Source organism: Canis lupus, chromosome 19 (genome assembly GCF_003254725.2).
Source record: "Canis lupus dingo isolate Sandy chromosome 19, ASM325472v2, whole genome shotgun sequence".
NCBI classification, from domain to species: Eukaryota; Metazoa; Chordata; class Mammalia; order Carnivora; family Canidae; genus Canis; species Canis lupus.
In genome coordinates this window covers 26,724,098-26,746,925 of record NC_064261.1, presented here as the reverse complement: position 1 = coordinate 26,746,925, position 22,828 = coordinate 26,724,098, and the positions used below count along the sequence as shown (strand labels likewise).

The window sequence follows — 22,828 nt, the reverse complement described above, 5'->3', positions numbered from 1 at the left end:
ATTAGTAGGAATTACTGATCCTTCCAAAATGATACACAGAGCCTCCCAAAGCTTCATCTCTGCTGTCTTTGTGTCTTTTCAGCTCTGTATGAGCAATCCTGCGAGGTATACAGGCATCAAGGGAACACAGCTGGCTTCTTCTACATCGATTCTGATGGCAGCGGGCCATTGGGACCCCTCCAAGTGTACTGCAACATCACAGGTAAGGATCAGAATCTCCACTCATGCTTAACCTAGCTATGTGATGGTACACAGCAGAGGAAGGGCCACTGGAAGGGGACGTGTGTAAATAACAATGTAAAGAACCAACTTCAGGGAGGGTGTATTTAAGTAAATAATAGAAATTAGGAGCTGAATTATCTTCATGGGAGAGGAAGACTTAAAGGTCTTGATCACATTCTGCAGAACCACGAATTTACTATGACGCATTTTCTGTAGAGCTTGCCAAGGACATTTTCTCTCTTAAAACTCAAAAGCAGAAAGAAAAGAAAAACAACTAAATAAACAAAAAACAAAACTCAAAATCAATAAGGGAACTTTGAGTCAGGAAGTGAGAAAGTGTGATTCATGCCTGGCCTCGGGGATAGTGTGAATCCTTTATGCTCTCTGGGCTTCAGTTGATCATCAGTGAAATGGGAAAAGTAGTTCCTTCTTCCCAGAGTTGAGGATTAGACACAATCATGAGTATTGGAGAAAGTAGCCAGGCTAGTCATCCAGTAGAGGCCTAATTAAAAAAAAAAAAAAAAAAGTGAGCTATTTGCATTTTCCTGGCCACTCCTTTCTTTCTAAACTGCAGAAAGATATAGTGAGAATCAATTATTGCATGGATTTAGAAACAATATATGATCACTAAGTTATTCTGAACAATAATTCCATGAAGCCAAAACCTGATGCAATAGTTCTTGAAAATACAGCAGTGCAGGTACACTCTCCACTGTGTGTCCTTAAATGGCATATACACATTTTTGTGTGTTTGTCTCAGGCACTTACCTTTGGAAATGACAGCAGAATCGTGTAATAAAGTAGGAAAGTAGGGGATATTAAGGCTCACTGAGTCCTCAGGCCTCAGGCTTTCCTGCAACAAGGCACACACATTCAAAGAGCTCTTTCTGTAGTCACAGGCTGGAGTGGGCACTGAGGGCTTGCAGAGAAATAAGACATGGACACTCTCACTTAGGAAGCAGTAATATTGGGAAAAATGCCATGCACTTTCACAGATACAAATGCAAGCAAACCATTGCAAAAATGGTGATTATGGGCACTTAGCAATTTGTTCATCTGGATACAAACAGCCACACTTTTTCTGCAGTAGATGCTAGTTACACAGAATTAGATGCATTTCATCACATTTCCTTAATACTTCATCTCTCCAAACTGCATATATGCTGGCTGCTTCTCAACTGTCCCATAACATAATTAGAATTTGTGATACTGTTTCCTTTTCTTTGTTACGGTAACCTATAGTGTTGAACCATAGGTGAAGAACTAGTTTTCTCTGTGGATCTTGAGTATTTTCAAAATGTAATTAACAAACGGAACTCCAGGATTCTTGTTAAAAATTCAGACTTTCTAGCTTGAGAAATTCGAATTCAGTAAATGCCCTTTTACTAAGTCACCTAAATGATTCTGATGCAAACTGTCCCTGGCCTACAAGTTACCAAAAAATGGAGAAAGTGATTTGTCTACAGAATAAGAGCAAGGGCACCAATGCCTGCTAAAGAGAGATTAGGTGTGATTGCTCAGCTCCTGCCCCCTTTGGGAGCTGAACTGAGTTTACCAATACCATCTCTTGCACTCCTCACGATAAAAACCTGAGTTAGATATTTTTATCTCTATCTTACATAGAAGGAAAGAGAATATGAGAATTTCATGACTTGCTCGAGGTAATAAATACTGGGACTAATAGTCAAGACTCAGGAAGCAAACAAAACCTTCTGGTGCAGTAATAATTTATATCATTCAAACAGTAATTGGATACTTTGTATTGCTTATGTTTTGCTTTATACAGTGATTTTATTTTTGTTATAAAATAAATCAATATTAATTATAGAAAATTTAAGGAAAAAACAAGGTCTGAAGAAATTGTTAAACTTACCTATAAACCACAATCCACAGATTGCTGTTGTTATTTTGTTAGGATTTCCTTGGGATTTTTTTTTTTCTGTGAATATTTGTGTGTTTCTTCTATGAATGTATATATTTTTAAATATATATTTTAAAATCATGAATTTGATAGAACAAACATAGACTTGCCTTTATATCATGAAAATATATTTTGAGACTAAAATATATGCATTAAATATAGCTGAAATTTTTAAAACTCTTCAAAATAGTATGTCATGGGGAGTATAATTCATTCATAGGTCTTATTAACATGGTGCTCCCTGATTCTTTGTAAAGGTTTCTCTTGGGATGTATGTATGATATTTTGTCCAGGAGTGGCTAAAGAGGAATTCTTACTTGTACTTTAAAGGTTGCTGTTTTGCTGATGTGATACTAAAGGAATCAGGACCTCAGGGTTGTGTCCTGGAGTTCATATGCTTGATTAGGAATTAGTGGGCATTTCTTTAACTATGCTTTTCTGGTTACATGGAGTTGCAAAACAGTTTTGCTTTCATTTTTGTTTTCTAAAAGAACTATAGAAATAAAAGCAAACCTTGGTACAGGCTAAATTCTGTAATTCTCATATTTAACCAACACACATTTTAATACATAAATATATAATGATAATCAGATACATATTTTTCTGAGTGTTAAATGTTAAGTATGAGTGACTTGTGACACCAATAGAAGTGTGACAAAGTGGCTGAGGGAAGAGAGAGGAGGAGGGACAGAAGGAATGGACAAAGAGAAGAGAGGACACAGAACAGTGTGGGGTGGGGTGGAGGGAGACTCTGTGCCTAACTCCACTCTCTGAAAACACAAAACACGCTGTTCTCTGCACTTTCCAGCAGCGTTATTGGGGTAATCGCACAGAGTATAAATGACACCAGAAGGCGGGGAACCTGGATTCTCTCTCTGCACCTTGCGCCAGTCAGCTGAGTGCCCCTGGCCTAGTTACACATAAATAAGATCTGGGAATCCTAAAATAAGGATCTGGGGCCAGGTGGTCTCACAGGCCTACCTCATTTAGAATTCCCTGAGAGATCATTTGAGGCTTGACAGAAAAGGAGATGTTTCTCCTAAGAAGTCTACAGATACTTGCAAATAGATGTTAGGAGGGTGAAGGACAGGTTTTAGTTTGGAAAACAGTAAATTCAATCTCAGCTGCATCTCTCTTCACAATGTGCCCTGGGGGAACATTGGCTTCCTATTCCTATAGGCGAGGTGGCACCTTACCCCATCCAGGAGATTTATGTCTGTGCATGTCACCTAGCACAGGGTGGTCTTGGGGAGAAGAGCTCCTCAAAAGCTCACAAAGCAAAGGTCCCATTCACTGGAAGGCAGCATGATCTCTGCATGGAGATGGTATGTCAATTAATGGGAGTAACCAAAGGGGGTGATTAGGCTTATTTATAAAGTGGACTGAATCTAAACCTCTACACGTTTTGACAGTGTGCCTGCCATATCCCACGCTGTGTTTTAAGTTGGTTCACCGCGGCACTAGTGGATAGGAGAGAGGGAAGGCCTACCATTTGGATGGAGTGTTGAGTGAAATTATGGTAAAGAAGATAAAAAGTTTCAGTAGGAATAAACATTTGGCCTACTTCTAACATCTCTATATATGATTTACAAATTCAGTTCAGCTCAATATAAGTTTGCACATTTCAGGCACTGTGCATACTGCTAAGGGTATACAAAATAGTGCCTGTATAAGTTTCTCTAGGCTGCTGTAACAAATTGAGTGGCTTAAAAATATCCAGAAATGTATGTGTCACAGTTCTGGAGGCTGCAAGTCCAAAATCAAGGTTCTTTAGGGGCACACTACCTCTGAAACCTGTAGGGGAGAATCCTTTCTTGCCTCTTCTGCCTTCTGCTGGATTGCCTACCTCTGGGCATTCCTAGGCCTTAACAGCAACATTTTGGTGACTGCCTCCCCATATTGTCACCCTGCTTCCATGTCAGGGTCACATGTAATTTTTTCCTCTCATGTGTCTGTTTCTTCTTATACAGATATTAGTCATATTGGATTAGGATCTACTCTAATGGAGTATCACATCCTAGGTTGATTACATTGCAAAGAACCTATTTTCAACTAAGGTCACACACACAGATGTCAAGGGTTAGTACTTCCACGTATCTTTTTGCACAGAATTCAACCTATAATGGTATCATTTCAGTCTCCTTTGCAGTCTCCTTAATCATAGAAAAGACACAGAAGCAATTATAAGGCTCATGACAGGGTATGTATAGTGTTCTGGGATCCCACTGGAGGGACACCCTAACCCAGTCTCCTATAGAGTCCAAGGGCTTTTGGGCAGGCAGGCAACATGTCTCTAGAACCTGGATGGGGAGTAGGAACTGGACAGAAGTAGGAAAAGGAGAGGGACGTCTGGGTGGCTCAGTGGTTGAGCATCTTCCTTTGGCTCAGGGTATGATCGTGGGGTCCTGGGATTGAGTCCCGCGTTAGACTCCCCACAGGGAACCTGCTTCTCCCTCTGCCTAGGTCTCTACCCTCTGCCTCTCTCTCTGTGTCTCTCATGAATAAATAAATAAAATCTAAAAGAAAAGAAGGAAGAAGAAGGAGAAGGAGAAGGAGAAGGAGAAGAAGAAGAAGAAGAAGAAGAAGAAGAAGAAGAAGAAGAAGAAGAAGAAGAAGAAGAAGAAGAAGACATTTCCAGGAAGAGTAAATGAAGGTCAGGAACAAAGTTCAAGGGTCCCCTGAGCCTGCATATTTGTGGGGCCCACCAAACTCACCAAGATGAGCTGCCAGTTTAGAACACTAAGGAAGTCATCAGGCTGAAAGAATAGGAAAGGATCACATTTATTTGAGTAGGGGCAAGCAAAAGCTGTTGAAGGTCCATAATCTGAACATAGTTTCCCAGCAAGGAAATCTACTAAGTCAATTTCAGGGAAGAGAAGGAATATTTTATCATAGGCAGTTATTGAGTATACAGACTGGTTAACTGTCCCTGAATGAGAGATGAACCATTTTCTGAGCACTAGCCGGAAGAGGCCATTCTCATATAATGCATGGACTGTAGCACTGTTCCCTTATCTTGAGGAGAGTGGATCACTCAGAGGGCTTGCTCAAATTAGTGACTGTTTACAAAGGTGTGAGCCTACAAAAGGAAATTACTGGAAGGGGAACACTCAGCAGAGCTAGTAGCAGAGGGGCTGTTCCCACCATCAGGCCCATGGAGGTGAAGGGAGGGGTGTTTCCAGAGTGGGAAGGAAGGCAGCATGCAGAGAAGGGGTTCTTGAGAGAACTGTAAACTCCTGTGAGGGAATAGCCAACTAGGAGCTTGGAGAATGCACTATCTATTCTTGTACTGTCCAGTCTCTTCCCTGTGTCTCCGCTGAGAACCCAGCTAGAATTCAGAAGGCAAGAGCAATTGTTGATGCAGTGTTTTTCATCAGCCTTTCTGGGCTCAGAGAAGGCAGCAGACAGATGGAGAGTGCATTGCTAGGGGGCAAATGGAAAATATCGAGGTTAGCCTGTTTAAAGAACTGTGCAAAGAAGTCTGGGGAAGCAAATGATTAGAATTCATTGAGGATCAAGGATGGTGGTGAGGTAGGAGCTATCAGCAAAATCCACAAAGCATGCAAATATAGGAAGCATGGATTTGTTTAATAGATTTCAACTTCAAGCAGAAAGGACCTCCCGTTGCACGTTAAATGGGAGTGAGATTAAGATGAATGCAAGAGGGGTGCCTGAGTGGCTCAATCATATGGACATCAACTCTTGATTTCAGCTCAGGTCATGATCTCAGAGTGGTGGGATTGAACCCCAGGTCAGGCTTTGTACTCAGCACTGCTTGAAATTGTCTTTCCTTTTGCCTCTGCCCCCCCCCCTTTAAATAAATAAATACAATCTTAAAAAAAGATAAATGCAAGAAACATGCATTGAACAAGAGACCAAGAGAGCTAATGAACTAAAAGTTGGTAAGTCACTCAGTTGGTGATTAACTGAGGGACACATAGACCATTAAGAGAAACTATGGCATACAAAAATGTAATGTTTTGTTAAAAGGGGCACCGGGCCCCTTTTACCACTACCTGGTGGTAAAAACTCCTGGCCTTCATATGGATAATTAAGCCAATGATGTGAAGTTTGTGGTCATCCTTTGCTGTGCCAATCCAGTTGGGCAAGTAGGGAGGAGTGCATTTAAGACAACAAGGGGTCCAGCTGGATTCAGAGTTAGGTTGCTGGGAGAAAATTCATATAAGGTGGGCCTGTAGAGTAGGTTGGATGCCATCAGGAAGTGAGGGAGTTCTGGGCACTGGGATCAATACAAAGGAGAAGATGGGAATGGAGAAAGACCAGGGCACAGAATGTAGTTGAAATTAGTGAACATCTGAGGAATCTGTGCAGGAAGCTGGGGTTGAAAGATAGGAGAATGAGACTTCTTGGGTGTTTCCTGCTTCCCTCAGTACAATGATTTTTTTTTTTTTCTCATTAAACTTTTGTTTTAATGGGTCTCAAAATTCTATGACAGATTTTTGGTCAAGTTGTTTCCATTAAAAAGTACTGATTTTAAAAACTAATAACTTAAAACTGCCACACATGCACACACAAAAAAACAAATGGTCCACAACACATTCTCCTTTCCTTCTGAAGGTTTTACGATGCATTGTTATCATTAACCAGTCTTTTACTATTAAGCTTAAATGGTCAATTGACACAAACAGTTCTGAGACCATTCTTCTACCACTGGTTAAGACTGGGGTGGCAGGTATTGGGGATAAAACTCATTTAGCCTTCTGAGCTTTCTGGGCAGACTTGGTGACTTTGCCAGCTCCAGCTGCCTTCTTGTCCACTGCTTTGATGACACCCACAGCAACCCTCTGTCTCATGTCATGAACATCAAAACAGCCCAGAGAAGGATAGTCAGAGAATCTCTTAACACACATAGGTTTGCCAGGAACCATATCAACAATGGCAGCATCCCCAGATTTCAAGAACTTAGGACCATCTTCCAGCTTTTTTCCAGAACAACGATCTATCTTCTCCATCAGCTCAACAAACTTGCAAGCAATGTGAGCTGTGTGACAATCCATCAGAGGTGCATATCCAGCACTGATTTGGTCTGGATGGTTCAGGATAATCACCCGAGCCATGAAGCCAGCTGCTTCCATTGGTGGGTCAATTTTGCTGTCACCAGCCATGTTGTCACGACGAACATCTTTGACAGATACGTTCTTGACATTGAAGCCCACATCGTTCCCAGGTAGAGCCTCACTCAAAGCTTCATGGTGCATTTCAACAGACTTTACTTCAGTTGTAACATTGACTGGAGCAAAGGTGACCACCATGCCAGGCTTAAGAACATCAGTCTCCCCTCAGCTCACTGGGACAGTACCAATACCACCAATTTTGTAGACGTCCTGGAGAGGCAGACGCAAGGGCTTATCAGTTGGAGGAGTTGGTGGCAGAATGCGATCCAGAGCTTCAAGCAGTGTGGTTCCACTGGCATTCCCATCTTTATGGGTGACTTTCCATCCCTTGAACCAAGGCATGTTAGCACTTGGCTCCAGCATGTTGTCACCATTCCAACTAGAAATTGGCACAAATGCCAATTTGTGTTGGGGTTGTAGCCAATTTTCTTAATGCAGGTGCTGACTTCCTTAACGACTTCCTCGTATCTCTTCTGGCTGTAGGGTGGTTCAGTGGAATCCATTTTGTTAATGCCAACAATTAGTTGTTTTACACCCAGTGTGTAAGCCAGAAGGGCATCTCACGGGTCTGCCCATTCTTGGAGACCCTGCTTCAAATTCACCAACACCAGTGGCAACAATCAGGACAGCACAGTCAGCCTGAGATGTGCCTGTAATCATGTTTTTGATAAAGTCTCTGTGTCCTGGGGCATCAATGATGGTCACATAAAACTTGCTGGTCTCGAATTTCCACAGGGAGATATCAATGGTGATACCTCGTTCACATTCAGCTTTCAGTTTATCCAAGACCCAGGCATACTTGAAGGAGCCTTTTCCCACCTCAGCAGCCTCCTTCTCAAATTTTTCAATAGTTCTTTTGTCGATCCCACCACATTTGTAGATCAGGTGGCCAGTAGTGGTAGACTTGCCCGAATCTACGTGTCCAATGAGGACGATGTTGATGTGAGTCTTTTCCTTTCCCATTTTGATTTAGGTTTAGCGGTGGTTTTCATGACACCTGTGTTCTGGTGGCAAACCTGTTGTGAAAAAGCCAGTGCAATGATCAATTTGATGTTTCAACTTGGCTGGACCATGGTGCCTAGATATTGGGTCAAAACTACATTAATATTTCTGTGAGGGTGTTTTTAAATGAGAGTAACATTTAAATCCGTGAACTGTGAGCAAAGCAGATTACCCTCCAATATGTGAATGGGCCTCCTCCGATAAGTTCAAGCCCTTGGTAGAACAGAGACTGACCTCTACCAAGCAAAAAGAAATTCTGCCAGCAGACAGCCTTCAGACTCCAAATGCAATTCTTTGCTGGGTCTCCATGATCTTGTAACTCAATTCCTTAAAATTGATTGATAGATTGATTGATAGATACATGATAGACTTACACATATATAGATATGGGTAGATATTTATACTCACATCCGGTTGGCTCTGTTTTTCTGGACGACTGGGTCTAATAGACTTGGAGTGCCTATAGTCTAGGTGCTCTGACTCTGTGATCTCCTCTCCTTTCTATTTCTATCATGACATCACATTACATTATAGCTGCTAGTGTCTACTTGTGTGTACTCATGGATCTTCCAACTCCTTGACGGAAAATGAGGGACAGGAGGTGATGAATCCTGAATCTACTTTATGCAAATTCCAATGAGTTCAGTGTAAATGAAACTCTGAAAAATCTCAGCCAAATTAAATATTAATTTCTACCTTCCCCCTTTTTTTTCTACTCTTACTAATATATCTTAAAGTCCTGTCCCATTAAATCAATAGCAGTTTTTAGAACTGTGGATGCTGCCTCAGTGTCTGATTTAACTGGGTTTGAGTCATTTCTACTATGTGCAACGTCTTCTACAAATCCAAGAATGCAAATGCTCATTGTTCCCATTGCCTCCAAGACCTCCTACTGATGGCCTTCCCCAAATCCCTTCTTTTCTTCAAACACAGGGATGACCAATGGGAATAGCAGATGTTTGGGACTCACACTGGAATTCAGATTCTAGTGCTGGCACATTCCAGCTGTGTGTGACCTTGGACAAGTCATTTAGTATTTCTGGATCTTGTATTACTTATCAGTGAAATGAAGATGTTAAAAATGGCTGCCTTCAAGATTAATGTGGAGATTAGAACACATATGCAAACTTCCCTGGCCCAAGAAGCACATGATCATGAAACTGGTTAACCAAATATCCTGGTTTAATGATTAATCATGCCCTCATTCTCTCTCACTGCTGTCCCAGTATATATAATATCTGTATAATCATCCTAGCTGTAAAAGATACCTGTCTCCTCTTGCCAGTGATAAAGTCTGTGATCCTTCTGTAGATGCCATGAGGTTTCTGAGGCTCTAGGAGCCTGGAGGGAGCTTCTAGTACTCCTGAGGGAGAGTTTCTAGTACTGATAAAGCATAATTAGAGAGGTGGGGCATTCTGACAAGATTTTCCTTAGAACTTGACATTTAAACTCATTCTATGCAGCTTCCATTTTGCCATTTTTAATGTTAACAGGACACCTTGTCAACATGTTAAAAGATGTTTGCCAGACAGGCACTGTTTCTCCTCTGTATACAGTACAATTGCATATTGATATGCAAAATTGTTTGTTCAGAACCACTAACAAAAACACATTTATTTTCTCCCTTGATGGATACAATGCCAATTTCGTGTATCTAGACCTATACAGCAATCATCAGGCATTGCAAGGAGTTTACAAGGACTGTTTAGTCAAATCTCTAAAGCAAAACTTGTTTTTCATTCTCAAACAGCTCATAATCCATTTGCAAACCACCTTACAAGTCTCCATATCTTATCACTCGTTATTATGATGCTCTGTTTCTCCTTTCTTTGGCAGCAGGCTCTGTTTTCATTAAAACTCATCAAAGCATGCATAATGGAGTAGGTACAGAAGCTGCAATTGAAGTCTCTCTAATATTCCTGCACATAATTGTGCAGTGTGATTGCAGGTAATAGATTATCATCCAGACTATTGACAGAAAGAAAGAAACGTGTCCACTCAGGTCTAACAGCCTTGCTTTAAAAGTTAGAGCGATGTCTGCAAATTTACAGTTTGTATATGGGCTGCACAAGGGTCTATCAGTGTAAAGAAACAAGAGTTACCCATGACCATTACATGGAACCAAATTATATCACATTTATCTTTCTCTGAGTTTCTTAGTATGTTGTTAATTTTCAGAAGCTGTATTTTACACCAAGAAGAAGTAGAATTCAGTTGTTGCCATCTTGTGCATCTGTAATGAAGTTCTGTCCTAGCACCTCCTATCGGCATTGCCCTGCTGGCTTCTAGCCCAAACATTGCACTTTACGCACACATGTACGTTTATAGGGCACAAAAAGGAAATGTTAACTTCCTTGACAATGTCTTCTGTAAGAACAATTGAGGCTCAAATTCTCAAGCTTGCCTTTCATTATAAGTTAGACAGCCATCATTGCAGAAGTATGGTTGCCAAAAAAATTGTCATTTGATTATAGACTGCATACAACTGTGCCAGATATCTACAGGGTACTGGGTTAGTTCAAGATGCATCACTATGAAATACCTGGAATTGTTTTTACTTCACAAATATGTTAATGAGGCTAATAAGTTATATAAACAAGGTTCCAATTATAGCCACCAGACTTAAAGCAGTTCCTTTGTCTGGTGTGTTCAAAGGCCTAGGAAGCACTTTCCTCTCTTACTTTAAATCAGTATCCATTGCTTGTCTGCTTGGGCCAGGCACTGACAAGGCATTGAGAATATAGAAATGATTAAGATATGGTCCCCTAAGTCCACAGAGTTTATAATCCCCTGTACTTGTGGTAAAAAAAAAAAAAGGAAACAAACCCTAGTTCTCAGCCTTCCCCACTCTAATTCATATTTCGTACAACAGCTGGGGGGATCTTTTGAAAACCCAGGTCTAACTGTGCCTCCCATGTCCTTCTACCTGTGCAAATCCCAAGCTCCTTCTTCATGGCTTACAATTTTGAACGGCATGGTTGTGAGGGTAAGTGAGTTCATACGCATTAATTAAAAGACTTAGAGCAAGTCCTGGTGCTTATTACATCCTTCAAATTATTATAATTAATATCTATTATAATTATTGTCTTGGGACCATGGGCAAGGCCCTCAATCTTTGGATCTTGGTTTCTATCTCTGTACATGATTTTGTGATTGGTATATACACAATTAAATGAGCTAACATTTAAAGAATGTCAGAGAATGGCTGACGCAGATCAGGTAGTAGAGGAAAGATAGGTCTTTTTCCTTCTCTTCTTTCCCCTTCCCTTCCCACTGTCTCTCTGGGAAGCAGGCTCAGCTCATCCTGGGGAGGAGCCAGCAAGCTGTGTCCCTGTCCCCAGGTGGCACAAGCACATTTCCCGCTTGAGACTCACTCATGGATGACATATGTGCCGTGGCTCACTAGCAGTTTAATCAGTTGGAATAATACTTGTATTGTTGCTTATATTTCAGAGGGACAATTTGCTTTCTGTAAATTAAGTGTTTTCTAGAGGACTGTTTTAGGCTGAGGAAGAATGGCAATTCAACAATTTAGAGGAAGGAAACTTTTTTGAAGTGTCTCTCTCCCTGTTTGATATGCTGTCAGCCAAGGTGTGGTGACCTCATAGGGCTTCCAGAAGGCTGGTCTCTTAGGTGAAGCTAGGGAGCAGATCTGCTAGTGTCGAATGTGTGAGTGTTAAAGTGTTCTCTCCGGGCTAGTGGAAGGCGGCATAATCTCCTGCTAAATTGGGCCATTAAATAAAACTACTAAGTCATAAAGCTGTAGCATTACCCTGAAATTAAAGCATTGTCACCTTTGAATTGCCAAGAATTTTAACAAGCACTTAGAGAAATTCCTTTCACACACCCATTTAGCACGGCCAGTTGACTCCAACCACGTGGATGAGAACAGAAGGCTCAGGACAGAAGATAGGAGGATGATTGCAATGTGATTTTCATTCATCTATTTGCTTATTCACTCATTCACACATACATACTTTACTAACACATTTACTGATTTCTTGAATTTCTTTATTCGTCTCTCATTTATTTACTCATTAATTCTCACATGTATTTACTTCTGCATTTATTTTTCATGTGTGCAATTACTTATACATTATTCATTCATTCTTTGAGTCAGGCACTCACTCAGTTATTCAGGTGGTCATTCAGAAATTAAGCCATTCACATAAACTTTTGGGAAGTGACTGAGTTAAGTGTCAAGGTTACAAAATGAATGTCTGTCCTTGTCCTTAAGGAACTCAGTTGGGAGACAGAGACAGATATTGTAATCAGATTATTTATACATGGTGAAGAAAATAAAATAGAAGTCAATAGATGGTACATGATAGTACAGGGAAGGCAGGGTTGAATCAAGGGATCAAGAAGACTGGGGATGGTGGTCAGAGAAGGTGTCCCTGAAGAGCTATCCTCTGAGCAAGGTTTTGTAGTAGAAACAGCCAACATTTAACTGGGCCAGTAGATACTGGTATGAGGCACCATGTTAGGTACTTTATATTCATGATGTCATTCAGTTTTTCTGGCAATCATGTGACAAGGGTATCATTCTTTCCATTTTGTAGAGTAGGACACTGAAATCGAGAGGCTGAATTACTTGTCCCGGGTCTCACAAGTTGACATGTTAGCCATAAGTTGGAACTGGGTGTGCACTTCCTATCTCTGGGTCCCTAGGACAGGTGACACAGGGGTCCTGAGGCAAAGGAAGACCCATGTGTCCAAACAGACGCTTCCTCTGGCTCCCCCTGGTTTGTCCTGCTGTCATTCATTGGTCAATAACACAGTGGAAAACTTCTCAAGGAAATGACCCTGAAGGAATGAGGTCTCTCTAATATCCACTTTACCTCCCTTATTACCAGCTTCCTCATCTATAAAATGGAGACCTTTCAAAGTTTTCTGAATATTGCATGAGAATTATATAAAGCAAAGAATCCTAAATTTTATTTCCCCAAAGGATGACCTGGGATAAATGTTTAAAATGCTATTTTGTAGGATATCCTCATAAATGGTTATTCAGTAGGTTTAGGACAGTGATCAGAAATAGTATTTTTAATAAGTACCTAAAGATATCAAACTTTGGAAAAATTACTCCATCAGGTGATTAGCACAGTGTTTAACCATTAACAAGTTGGGTCCTTATTCATTTCCCACTTCTAAGAGGGACCTGGTCAGTGACTAAAAGAGCTGTTCTTCTTAACACCTGAACACAGGACCTATCCTGGCACCCTCCTGGTAGATCTTTTGCGGCACATTTGTATTACAAATATCTGGTGATCCCTTCCTTTTAGTGCTGTGGGGATCAGGGCACAGTCCAATCAATGTGGGTTTTTTTTGTTTTTTTTTTTTTTTTTGATACTCTGCTCTATAAGCTATTGTAAACCAATAGCCTCTATGCCCAGGAATCTCATATTTAACTTCTAGCTCTTAAAGCACTTTTATCTAGGTCATTCTATTTAAGTCATGCAATTATCTTGTAGATTTGACAGCCGTGGAATCCCAGGAACATTAACTTCTAAGAGACTCAATTGCCTCATCTGTATAATAGGGATGATCAGTTACACTTACCCCAATGTGCTGATGTGTAGATTAAATAAAATTAAGTGAGTGATGTGCTTAATGCACTCAATCCAAAATGTGGCATTCTCTAAGAGCTTCTGAAATAGAAGCCATCATCAGCAAGTACCATTATCATAGGAAGATCTAGATGTTGAAGGAATTCAGATATAGGAGCAATCAAGAAAGGCTTTGTGGGAGACATAGGGCTTACATCTTGATCTTGACCGTGAAAGATAGTTATCCCAGGGCTGGGCAGAGAGGGAAAAAGAGGAATAAATAAATCCTGTTGAGCTCAGTAGAGTCGCAGATGTGGAGATGCAATGAGCAGGTAGGTGCCTAAGGGCCCTTGATCTTCTTTGAGGGCTCCTGGCTCACCCATGTATTTTGAAACTGCTATGATTGGTGTGAATGCTTTCCTTGTCTGGAAGAGTGAAATAACAGGTGGGAGTCAAAAGCACCTCCCAGAAGGCTCACTTGCTCTTGTTCACTTTTACTCTGGGCCCAGGATTCCAGAGACAGATGATGAATTGAAGTCAGTCTAGACATTTCAAAGAATAAAAGAAAGATGTGCTAGCAGCTAGTGATTCCATTCTCTCTCTGCAAAGTAGGGGAAGCAGAGGAGAAATTCTCTAGGAGCAATTTTCCTATTATTCAAGTCAAGAGAGCACCCATCAGCCTTGTGCTTGCAGGATGCAAGGGTTTGAATATGTTAAACATATTTGCAAGGAGAAATTGGTAAGAGCATTGACTGGTTAGCCTGTCCATTGAGACAATTGCCACACGGATGTAACAGTGCCACCTCTGCCACCATTCTGTCCAGCCCTCAATGCCCTATTCCCAGTTCTGTTCTTCTGGAATCTCATTCCTTCACCAACTTCTTTAGACCTAGCTCTCATCCCTCTCTATTATGAAATTTCTTTGTCTGTCACAGTCTCATGGTTCCTCTTTCAAATCACACAACAGACAAACATGTACCAAATCTAGCATTGTCATTAAAAACTTGGGCTTTGGGCATCCCTGGGTGGCTCAGTGGTTTAGAGCCTGCCTTTGGCCCAGGGCGTGATCCTGGAGTGCTGGGATCGAGTCCCACGTCGGGCTCCCTGCATGGGGCCTGCTTCTCCCTCTGCCTGTGTCTCTGCCTCTCTCTCTGTGTCTCTTGTGAATAAATAAATAAAATCTTAAAAAAAAAAAAAAAAAAACACTTGGGCTTGGTTTGAATCCAAGCCCTAGTACTTCTTAGTTTTCTCAAATTAGCTGATGTAATTGAGCTACTCAACTTCCCTGTTACTTGGATTCCACTTCTATAATTAAAAATAGAACCTATTTTTAAGGTGGTTATGAGGCTTGTAAGAGATAATTGATGTAACCCATAAGGAAAAATGCCTGGCATTATATACTTAATGCATGATAGTTATTATTACTTATTTTTACCACCCTAGCCCTAGAAACCTTGACTTTGGTTTCTGAGGATGCAATAATGCAAATAATTAATAATTTTTATGAACGCACAACACCTGATATACTGAATGCACTCCTGAGAATTAATTCAACATTATTAATAAATATGCACTTGAAAATGAATATGCTATCATGTGTGAATGATTGAATATGAAACTAATTTTTTTTCTATTTGATAATTATTAGGCCAATTAGTCCTTAGTTATGTGTGTGGTGGTAATAGGGCAAATGCACATGAATTTATCAGAACATAGTAGGATAGCTTTGAGCACTTTCTACAGGTGAAGTACTGTGAAAAGCATTATCTTTTTCTCCCTAAAGTTTTTATTCTAAAATGTTCAAACTTACAGAAAAGTTGAAAGGACACCAACATGAGCACTCATGCATCTTTCCCCTAGCATCTTCAAATGTCAAACTTTTGCTGTATTTGCACATTTGTGCCATCCTCGTTTCCCTCTCCCTCTTTTGTCCCCCTCTCCCACTTCCCTTACTTCTGGTATAAAATATTTCTTTTTTTTTTTTTTCTGAGCATTTTGAAAGTAAGTTGTAGACATACTGAAAAATTTAAACCTAAACACTTCTGCTCATATCTTTAAGAACAAAAATATCACCCTACATAACCATAGTACCAAAACCACACATAAGAACATAACCATTAATTCAATCAAAACTATCCAATATCTTGTTCCTACAATGTCTTTTTTGGCAGCATTTTTTTTTTAATTTTTATTTATTTATGAGTCACAGAGAGAGAGAGAGAGAGAGAGGCAGAGACACAGGCAGAGGGAGAAGCAGGCTCCATGCACCGGGAGCCCGACGTGGGACTCGATCCCGGGTCTCCAGGATCACGCCCTGGGCCAAAGGCAGGCGCTAAACCGCTGCGCCACCCAGGGATCCCCAGCATTTGTTTTTGTATGTCTATTAAGGATTCAAGGAGTGTCCACGTGTTGGGTTTGATTGTCATACCCTTCCCCAACCCATCTCTTTTGTATGGTTTTCATCCCAGTAACCTTTTTGGAAGATATCAGCCAGTTATTAAGCAAAATGTTCCATATTTTTTGGAATGTTTTCTGATAATTTCTTTTTTTTATTTTATTTTTTTTTTTTTGATAATTTCTTTATTGTTGGAATACTTTGGCAAGAAAACCTCATGGGTGATGTCTGTCTCTCCAGAGCATGCCACCAGGGGGCAGGTGGTGTTATTGGGGAGCTTCAGCCCCATCACTGGCTAAAGCACTTCTGCATCTCTATGTTATAAAGATGTTTATAATCCGTGAATCGTCTGTGGGGTTATATTTAGACTCTGTGTGACTATCCAGTTCCCAAACATTTCCTCCCCGTCCAGGAATGACCCTAACCCATATGCTATTACACTGGAATTTGTAAAATGCTGTTTTACTAATCCTATAATTCCTTCTGCATTTTCAGCTGTCATTCTGCATTCTTCTCTACAGAAGAGTCTTTTTTTTTTTTCCCAGAAAAGCTTTTTATCCCTTGCCTTGCCTCCACCTCTCTTGTGTTGCTCTAGACTCATAAATTATCTCATTTTGAAATGTCACTATTATTGTTATATATTTTGATGTTCAAATTGCCCCAAATACAGCTAGTTATGATCCCACTAATTCTGTTCCTGTCTTTCTTACCTGCCTCCATTAATCTTGGAGTACTTCCTTGTTTTCTACCAGATGTTACCTTGGACTTGCCTTGCTTAGACTAAGACTCAGGGGTTTTCCCAAAGAAGCAAAAGACACATTTTCATAGCAAATGGTATTTGGAAATTAGAATCTAGGTGTTAGGTTTGCTTATTACATCTAGTCCATTTCAGTGGACAGAACTTGGAAATGTGTGTGTGTGAGTGAGTGTGTGTGTGTGTGTGTGTGCATGGGTGCATACTTATGTATACTTAAATTATCATTTCTTATGGTTATCTGTAATGCAAATGGAGCACTGTTAGATTTTTCCTCATCATTCTCTTTTCCATCTCTCTCTTCTCTCTCAGTAAAACCTGTCTCAACAATACCAATATATTTATTCATTTGTTCTACCTGACAAAATATACAAAATAGCTTCAGAGTCATATCAGCAATATAACTACCAACAACAAAGTGAAGCATAACATTTACTGAATTTTAATTTTAGTTCTTGAAATGTATTCTATCAAAGGTGTATAGCTAGACAGACTATTTCTTTATTATGAGTGCATAGAATTTCACTGTGCCAATTGACTATGTTTTATTAATTCAGAAACCCCTTGGTGGATATTTGATTTTTTCCCTTTATATTTATTCATTTATTTGAGAGAGAGAGAGAGAGAGAGAGAGAGAATTCCAGCTAGACTCCCCATTGAGCACTGAGACTAGTCAGGGTTTGATCTCCTGACCCCAGCCAAAACCAAGAGTTGGACACTCAATGACTGAGCCAACCAGGCATCCCTGAACTTTTTCTTCAATATGCTGCTCTTGCAATAGATATTCTGGGCTGCAGAGCAGAATTTCAAGTACATATCTGAACATACTTTCCCATCCTATATCACTTTTTGCTGATTTCAGGAAATGTCACTGAAGTCAGTGAAATCCTGGCAATCTGTCGGATGTTTAGTCACATGGTAAGTAAATGCCATGGTGTTTGGTATACAAAGACGTACCAGATCGTCTTTTGCCTTGTAGAGCTTACAGTTTAGCAGGGATTTGAGTAAACAAGTTTTTATAACGGTTCTTGAGCAAGACCAGAATGGGATGCTGGTGGAGTTAGAAGAGGCTTCACACTGGAGAAGACACTGGCACTTTGGGAATATCATTAATACTGTGATGAGCTCCAGAGCAGAGATGTTTGCTGAAAGAAAGATGAATCATTCCAGGCTCTTCTTTAATATTCTTTTTTGTCAGTCACCTCTAGGATCAGAGTATAAGATCCTTGAAACTGAGTATTAGACAATCTGTGCCTTGTCTTCCTTTGTTAGCTTGTAAAAGGAGATGTAAATGCTGCCCTTGGATATCCCTCCTCAGCACTATGGTAAGAAGTCAATTCTCTCCTTTCCAGACTCCTAAATTCAATCTTGGCTACTTTAGCTCTTCTTAACCAAAGGAATGGAAAATACTACTTGTTGTCTACTTACGTTCCAGATACTGGGCTATATTGTCTTAATGTTTATTTCATGGAATCCACATGATGAAGTATGAGGTAGAGATCACTTTTAACTTGTATTTTAGAAAACAGAGGCTCAGATACATTGAAGAACATGTCCAGCATCACTCAGTTAGTAAGTACCATATGTAGGAACTGGATTTAGATCTGTGTGCGTGCCAGCTTTTTCCTCAGAATGCACCAAAACAAAGGTACTCCTAAAGATTTCATAAATACCTCTAATAGCAACCGGAGCCTACTCACCAGCTACACAGCCCATTTTCCCTCAGGTGATTTTGATATGGGGGCTTCTTTCTACTCTCCCTTGCCCAGAAGCCTGGACACCTGGCTTGTCCACATCTGCCCCTCCTGCCCCACACTGCCAGACTCTCGGCTTCCATGTGAACTTCTCTCCCAGAACTGGCTGTGAAGGCCTTGAGCTGGTGTCCAGAGCGTCACTTAGCCTCATAACCCTCACCCTACCTTCCCAGTCCCTAACATAATGTTCTGCACACTCCAGACATTTAATACATTTTCCTTGAGTAAGCCAGCGAGTAACAATCAAGTATGATATAATGTGCATGGAGTCTGGTCACCCTCACCACGGCCCCCTCCCCGCCCTCCCCCCGACCCCCAAGCGTAAAACAGCTTTCCCAGGCCTCTGTGATCATACCACCTGTTTTAAAGCAAGGCAAGAGAAAAATACCCCCCCCCCCAAAAAAAAGATATATAAAAAGTAAAGGCTCCAGCGAAGGAGGAGAATAAATCAGAGTCAAGTGTGTTGTCTGGAAGTCCTAAAGCGTGACCCGCGCAGGCAGGTGGGGCCCCAGGGCGCTGCGGTGTCTGCCTTAGAGCCCTAGTGCGCTGCGCTGCATCGCCCCCCTCAGCACAGGTTCCCAGAACTGCGTCCGATGATGAAGTTGTCCTTTCCAGTGCTCCCTGAGCGGCTTCATCCGGAGGCGTGATGGCCTTGGCCTCTGATTTTCTGTCTGGTGCCCAGGTTCTGGGCTCAGCACCCCCCGCCCCCTCCCCCAGCCCCTGCGTTTTATTCTGCTCCGCCGTTGTCACTGCACAGTGGGTTGCATCCAGTTCACAGATGAGAAGACTGAGGCGTGGGGAGGTGAAGTTCTCTGCGCTGTTCAGGGATCCGAGCTGGTAGGGTCCGGCCAGCCTGCGGTCCCACGCCCTCGCTTTTCTCCCTCGCATCTGCCTCCATTAACCAGAGAAGCCCTTGCCAAGCTGATATTTACTCAGCAGTCATTGCCCGTGATTTAAATGGAGAGATAAGGTACAAACATATGAAAAATTAAATAACTATCAATGCAAAACGACAAGAGATGTCACTAGGCTGTACATGGGTAGATGGCAAATGAGTGGTACAGGCAGTGGTTTGAGGATTATTTAAACTGTCTTTACCCTTGGCACAGAAAATTCACTTTGTCAACATAGATAACTGTACCAAAAGTGACCCCAGGGACCTTAATATAGACTTGCTTTATTACAATAGGGGCATAAGTGAATTGGCACACTTTTCAAAGGACTATAAGCAGCTCCCCACGGTGATTTAAGTTCAATTAAGCTGGGTATTGACAATCTGTAGACTTCCCTTCCTCCCATGCATTGCGATAGAAAAATTGCACATTTTTTTGGCCCTGCAAATAGACAGATATGTGCATAGAATGAGGTCTTATTAATCAGAGTTATTTCTTCTCTCTCTGTCTCTCTCCTTTTTTTTTTTTACTTTCCTTTAGTTTGTTCTTTCTTCTCAGTGGTGATATCCATGGTAACAGAACAGCTTACATCATCTGCAATTACTGCTATTGTTAATAATAATAATGATCATCATCATCATAATAGCAATCAGATAGAATGAGAGAAGAAATATGAAAGAAAATTAAATTGTGGCTCTGTATGTAAACAGTTTACGGTTTCTGAAATGAGAGCAAGTGAAACTAGCAGGTCACAGAGAGACCCAGGATGAGGGTTCATAGAGGGCTTTCTTGGAGGACAACTGGAAAAGATTTCACAACAGAGATGAAGATACAGAATGTTCAAAAATATCTCATCATTACTGTGCTAGCACTTTGTGTAACTTCTTTTTCTTTTCTCTTGTTGTTGATATTGCTGGTGGTCATACTGAATGTGTATACGTGTTTGTGTATGTTGATCTTATAACTTGAAACCTCTTTTACATTTGGATCACTACATATGCATAGAGGAGTGGCTTTGAAAAAGCTAGAAGAAAAAACCTATTAGAGACAAAAGATAGTGGTTAACTAATCTCCTTGTTTGACAATGATTTCCTGAAATCCTACAAAGTGCTCAGTGGCCCCCTTGGTGGTCTGAGGATGAAAGACTTCAATAGATCTGTCCATTCTCAAGGCAAACATTGCAGTCTCTGTTTGGGCAATGTCCTCTGACATCCACTCCCAACCCTGCCCCCACCAGATCTCTGGGCAGCCTCACTTACTTGTAGTAATTTCAAGAGTACTTATAATAGCCTGAGACATTTGTCATTCTTCTGTACACAATTTTACCCCATAACAATGATAAGCTTTTAGAGAGTTAGGCAGTATATTACCCATCTGAGCAGGTACTCTTGCGGCTGGCACAGCATTAACTGGGTACATATTTGAACATTAGAATGAATAATATACTTCATATTTTGGAGATCTCATAGCTCTATGGGAAGATAGCCTTCAAAACTTAATTCACAATGCAGTTTGAGAAATGGCTTGCTAGCCTCCATAACAATACATTGTTATGTCTATGAGATGATGTTTTAGAATTTTATCACATATGCTCCTTGATGCTCCATGGCCTATAATTCCTTTATGCATAAAGGTGGCAAATAACTGGTGGGGGTCTGGGTTATGAGATCATTTACACTCATCCAGTACATTGGGCATCCTTAAACAACATCCTCCGATTTCTTCAAAGCTCTAGTAATTAAAACAGTATGGTACTGTCATAAAAAAAATAGGCACATAGATCAACAGAATAAAATGGAGAGCCCAGAATTATATCCCCACAGATGTGTTCAATTAATATTTGACAAGGGAGCTAAGAACACTCAACGGAGAAAGGATAGTCTCTTAACAAATGGTGGTGGGGAAACTAGATAGCCACATGCAAAAAAGAGAGAGAGAGAGAGCGAGAGAGGGAGAGAAATTGGGCCCCTATTTATACCATTCACAAAAATTAACTCAAAATAAAGAAAAGGCTTAAACATAAGACCTGATACCATAAAAATCCTAGAAACACAAAGAAGTCACTCCTTGACCTTGGTCTTTGCAATAATTTTTTGGCTGGGACACCAAAATTACAGGCAACAAAAACAAAACTCAACAAGTGGGATTACATCAAACCAAAAATGTTTCTGCCCAGTAAAGGAAACCATCAACAAAATAAAAAATGGAGTCTATAAAATGGTAGAAAATATCTGCAAACTATGTATCACATAAAAAAGCAAATATATAATTATTGTTACTTTAAACTAACTAAGAGCCTTAGTGAATTGAATAAATTCCTGCTGCCAGTTCAAAAGTCTCCAAATACAGTGGTCTCTTAAGCAGGGAATTTGTCTTGGGATAATTGAATACATGTATTATTTTGAACAAGTTAGAAAGATAGGGCTATGCTTATCATTAGGGGACTGAATGGTAGCATACACTAAGAAATAATGGAGAATGAACTGAGTAGCAAAAAAGTAGTAGCAAAAGCAGTGCCTTTCCCGGGTTTCTGGGACCATGAGGACTAAACCAGCAAATTCCACTGACAAAATTTCAGGAAATGAAAGGGACACAGATATATATAAAGACACAGGAGACTCTTCTAAAGTATAAAGATAATTGAACAAGATAGTAATAAGTAATACACCACAATAGCTATATTACAAGAAATTGCAGTTAAGCCCACTTGTTAACCTCGTTTCCTGGATGAGCTTCCCACCCTCAATTCCCTAAGGAACAAAGTCCGAGTCCTCAGTCTCATGTTGTAAAAAAGTTTCAAAACATAGATTCTTTACACCTTTGCATGCCGGACAGACTGTTACATGTCCATGTGAAATGTGATGCCAAATCACTATGATATTATCATGGATAGAAAGATTGGTATTAATATCCCATTTTCCAAAGCAGAAATTTCAGAGGTTAATAACTTGCCCAAAGCTTCACTACTGAGATGTAGCAGAACACATTTTCCAACCAGACAAGCAGATTTCTAAAGCCAGGCAGTCTCATGGGACCTTGAAGTCCTAGATTCCTCTCTAGAGATGAGAATATATGCCCTGTGGTAGATGGTCTGGTTTGGAGGCAGACCAGCAGAGGATGGAGCTTGGAGCTTGGAGAATTTTATAATTCTCCCAATCATAGAATTTAGATAATTTACTCCTCCGACCCTGAGTGTAACTGGA

The 22,828-nt window shown here is 40.6% G+C and overlaps 1 protein-coding gene and 1 pseudogene across 2 annotated transcripts in view; one reads left to right on the top strand and one right to left on the bottom strand.

Annotated features, from left to right (window-relative positions):
- CNTNAP5 (contactin associated protein family member 5) overlaps positions 1-22,828 on the top strand; it is a 796,284-nt gene that overhangs the window by 522,429 nt on the left and 251,027 nt on the right. For both annotated transcript variants that reach the window (XM_035702065.2, XM_035702066.2), the window contains exon 12: positions 83-202. In XM_035702065.2, the coding sequence (XP_035557958.1) occupies positions 83-202 (120 nt within the window). The remainder of the gene's footprint in view (positions 1-82; positions 203-22,828) is intronic.
- Positions 6,680-8,241, bottom strand: LOC125753021 (elongation factor 1-alpha 1-like; annotated as a pseudogene).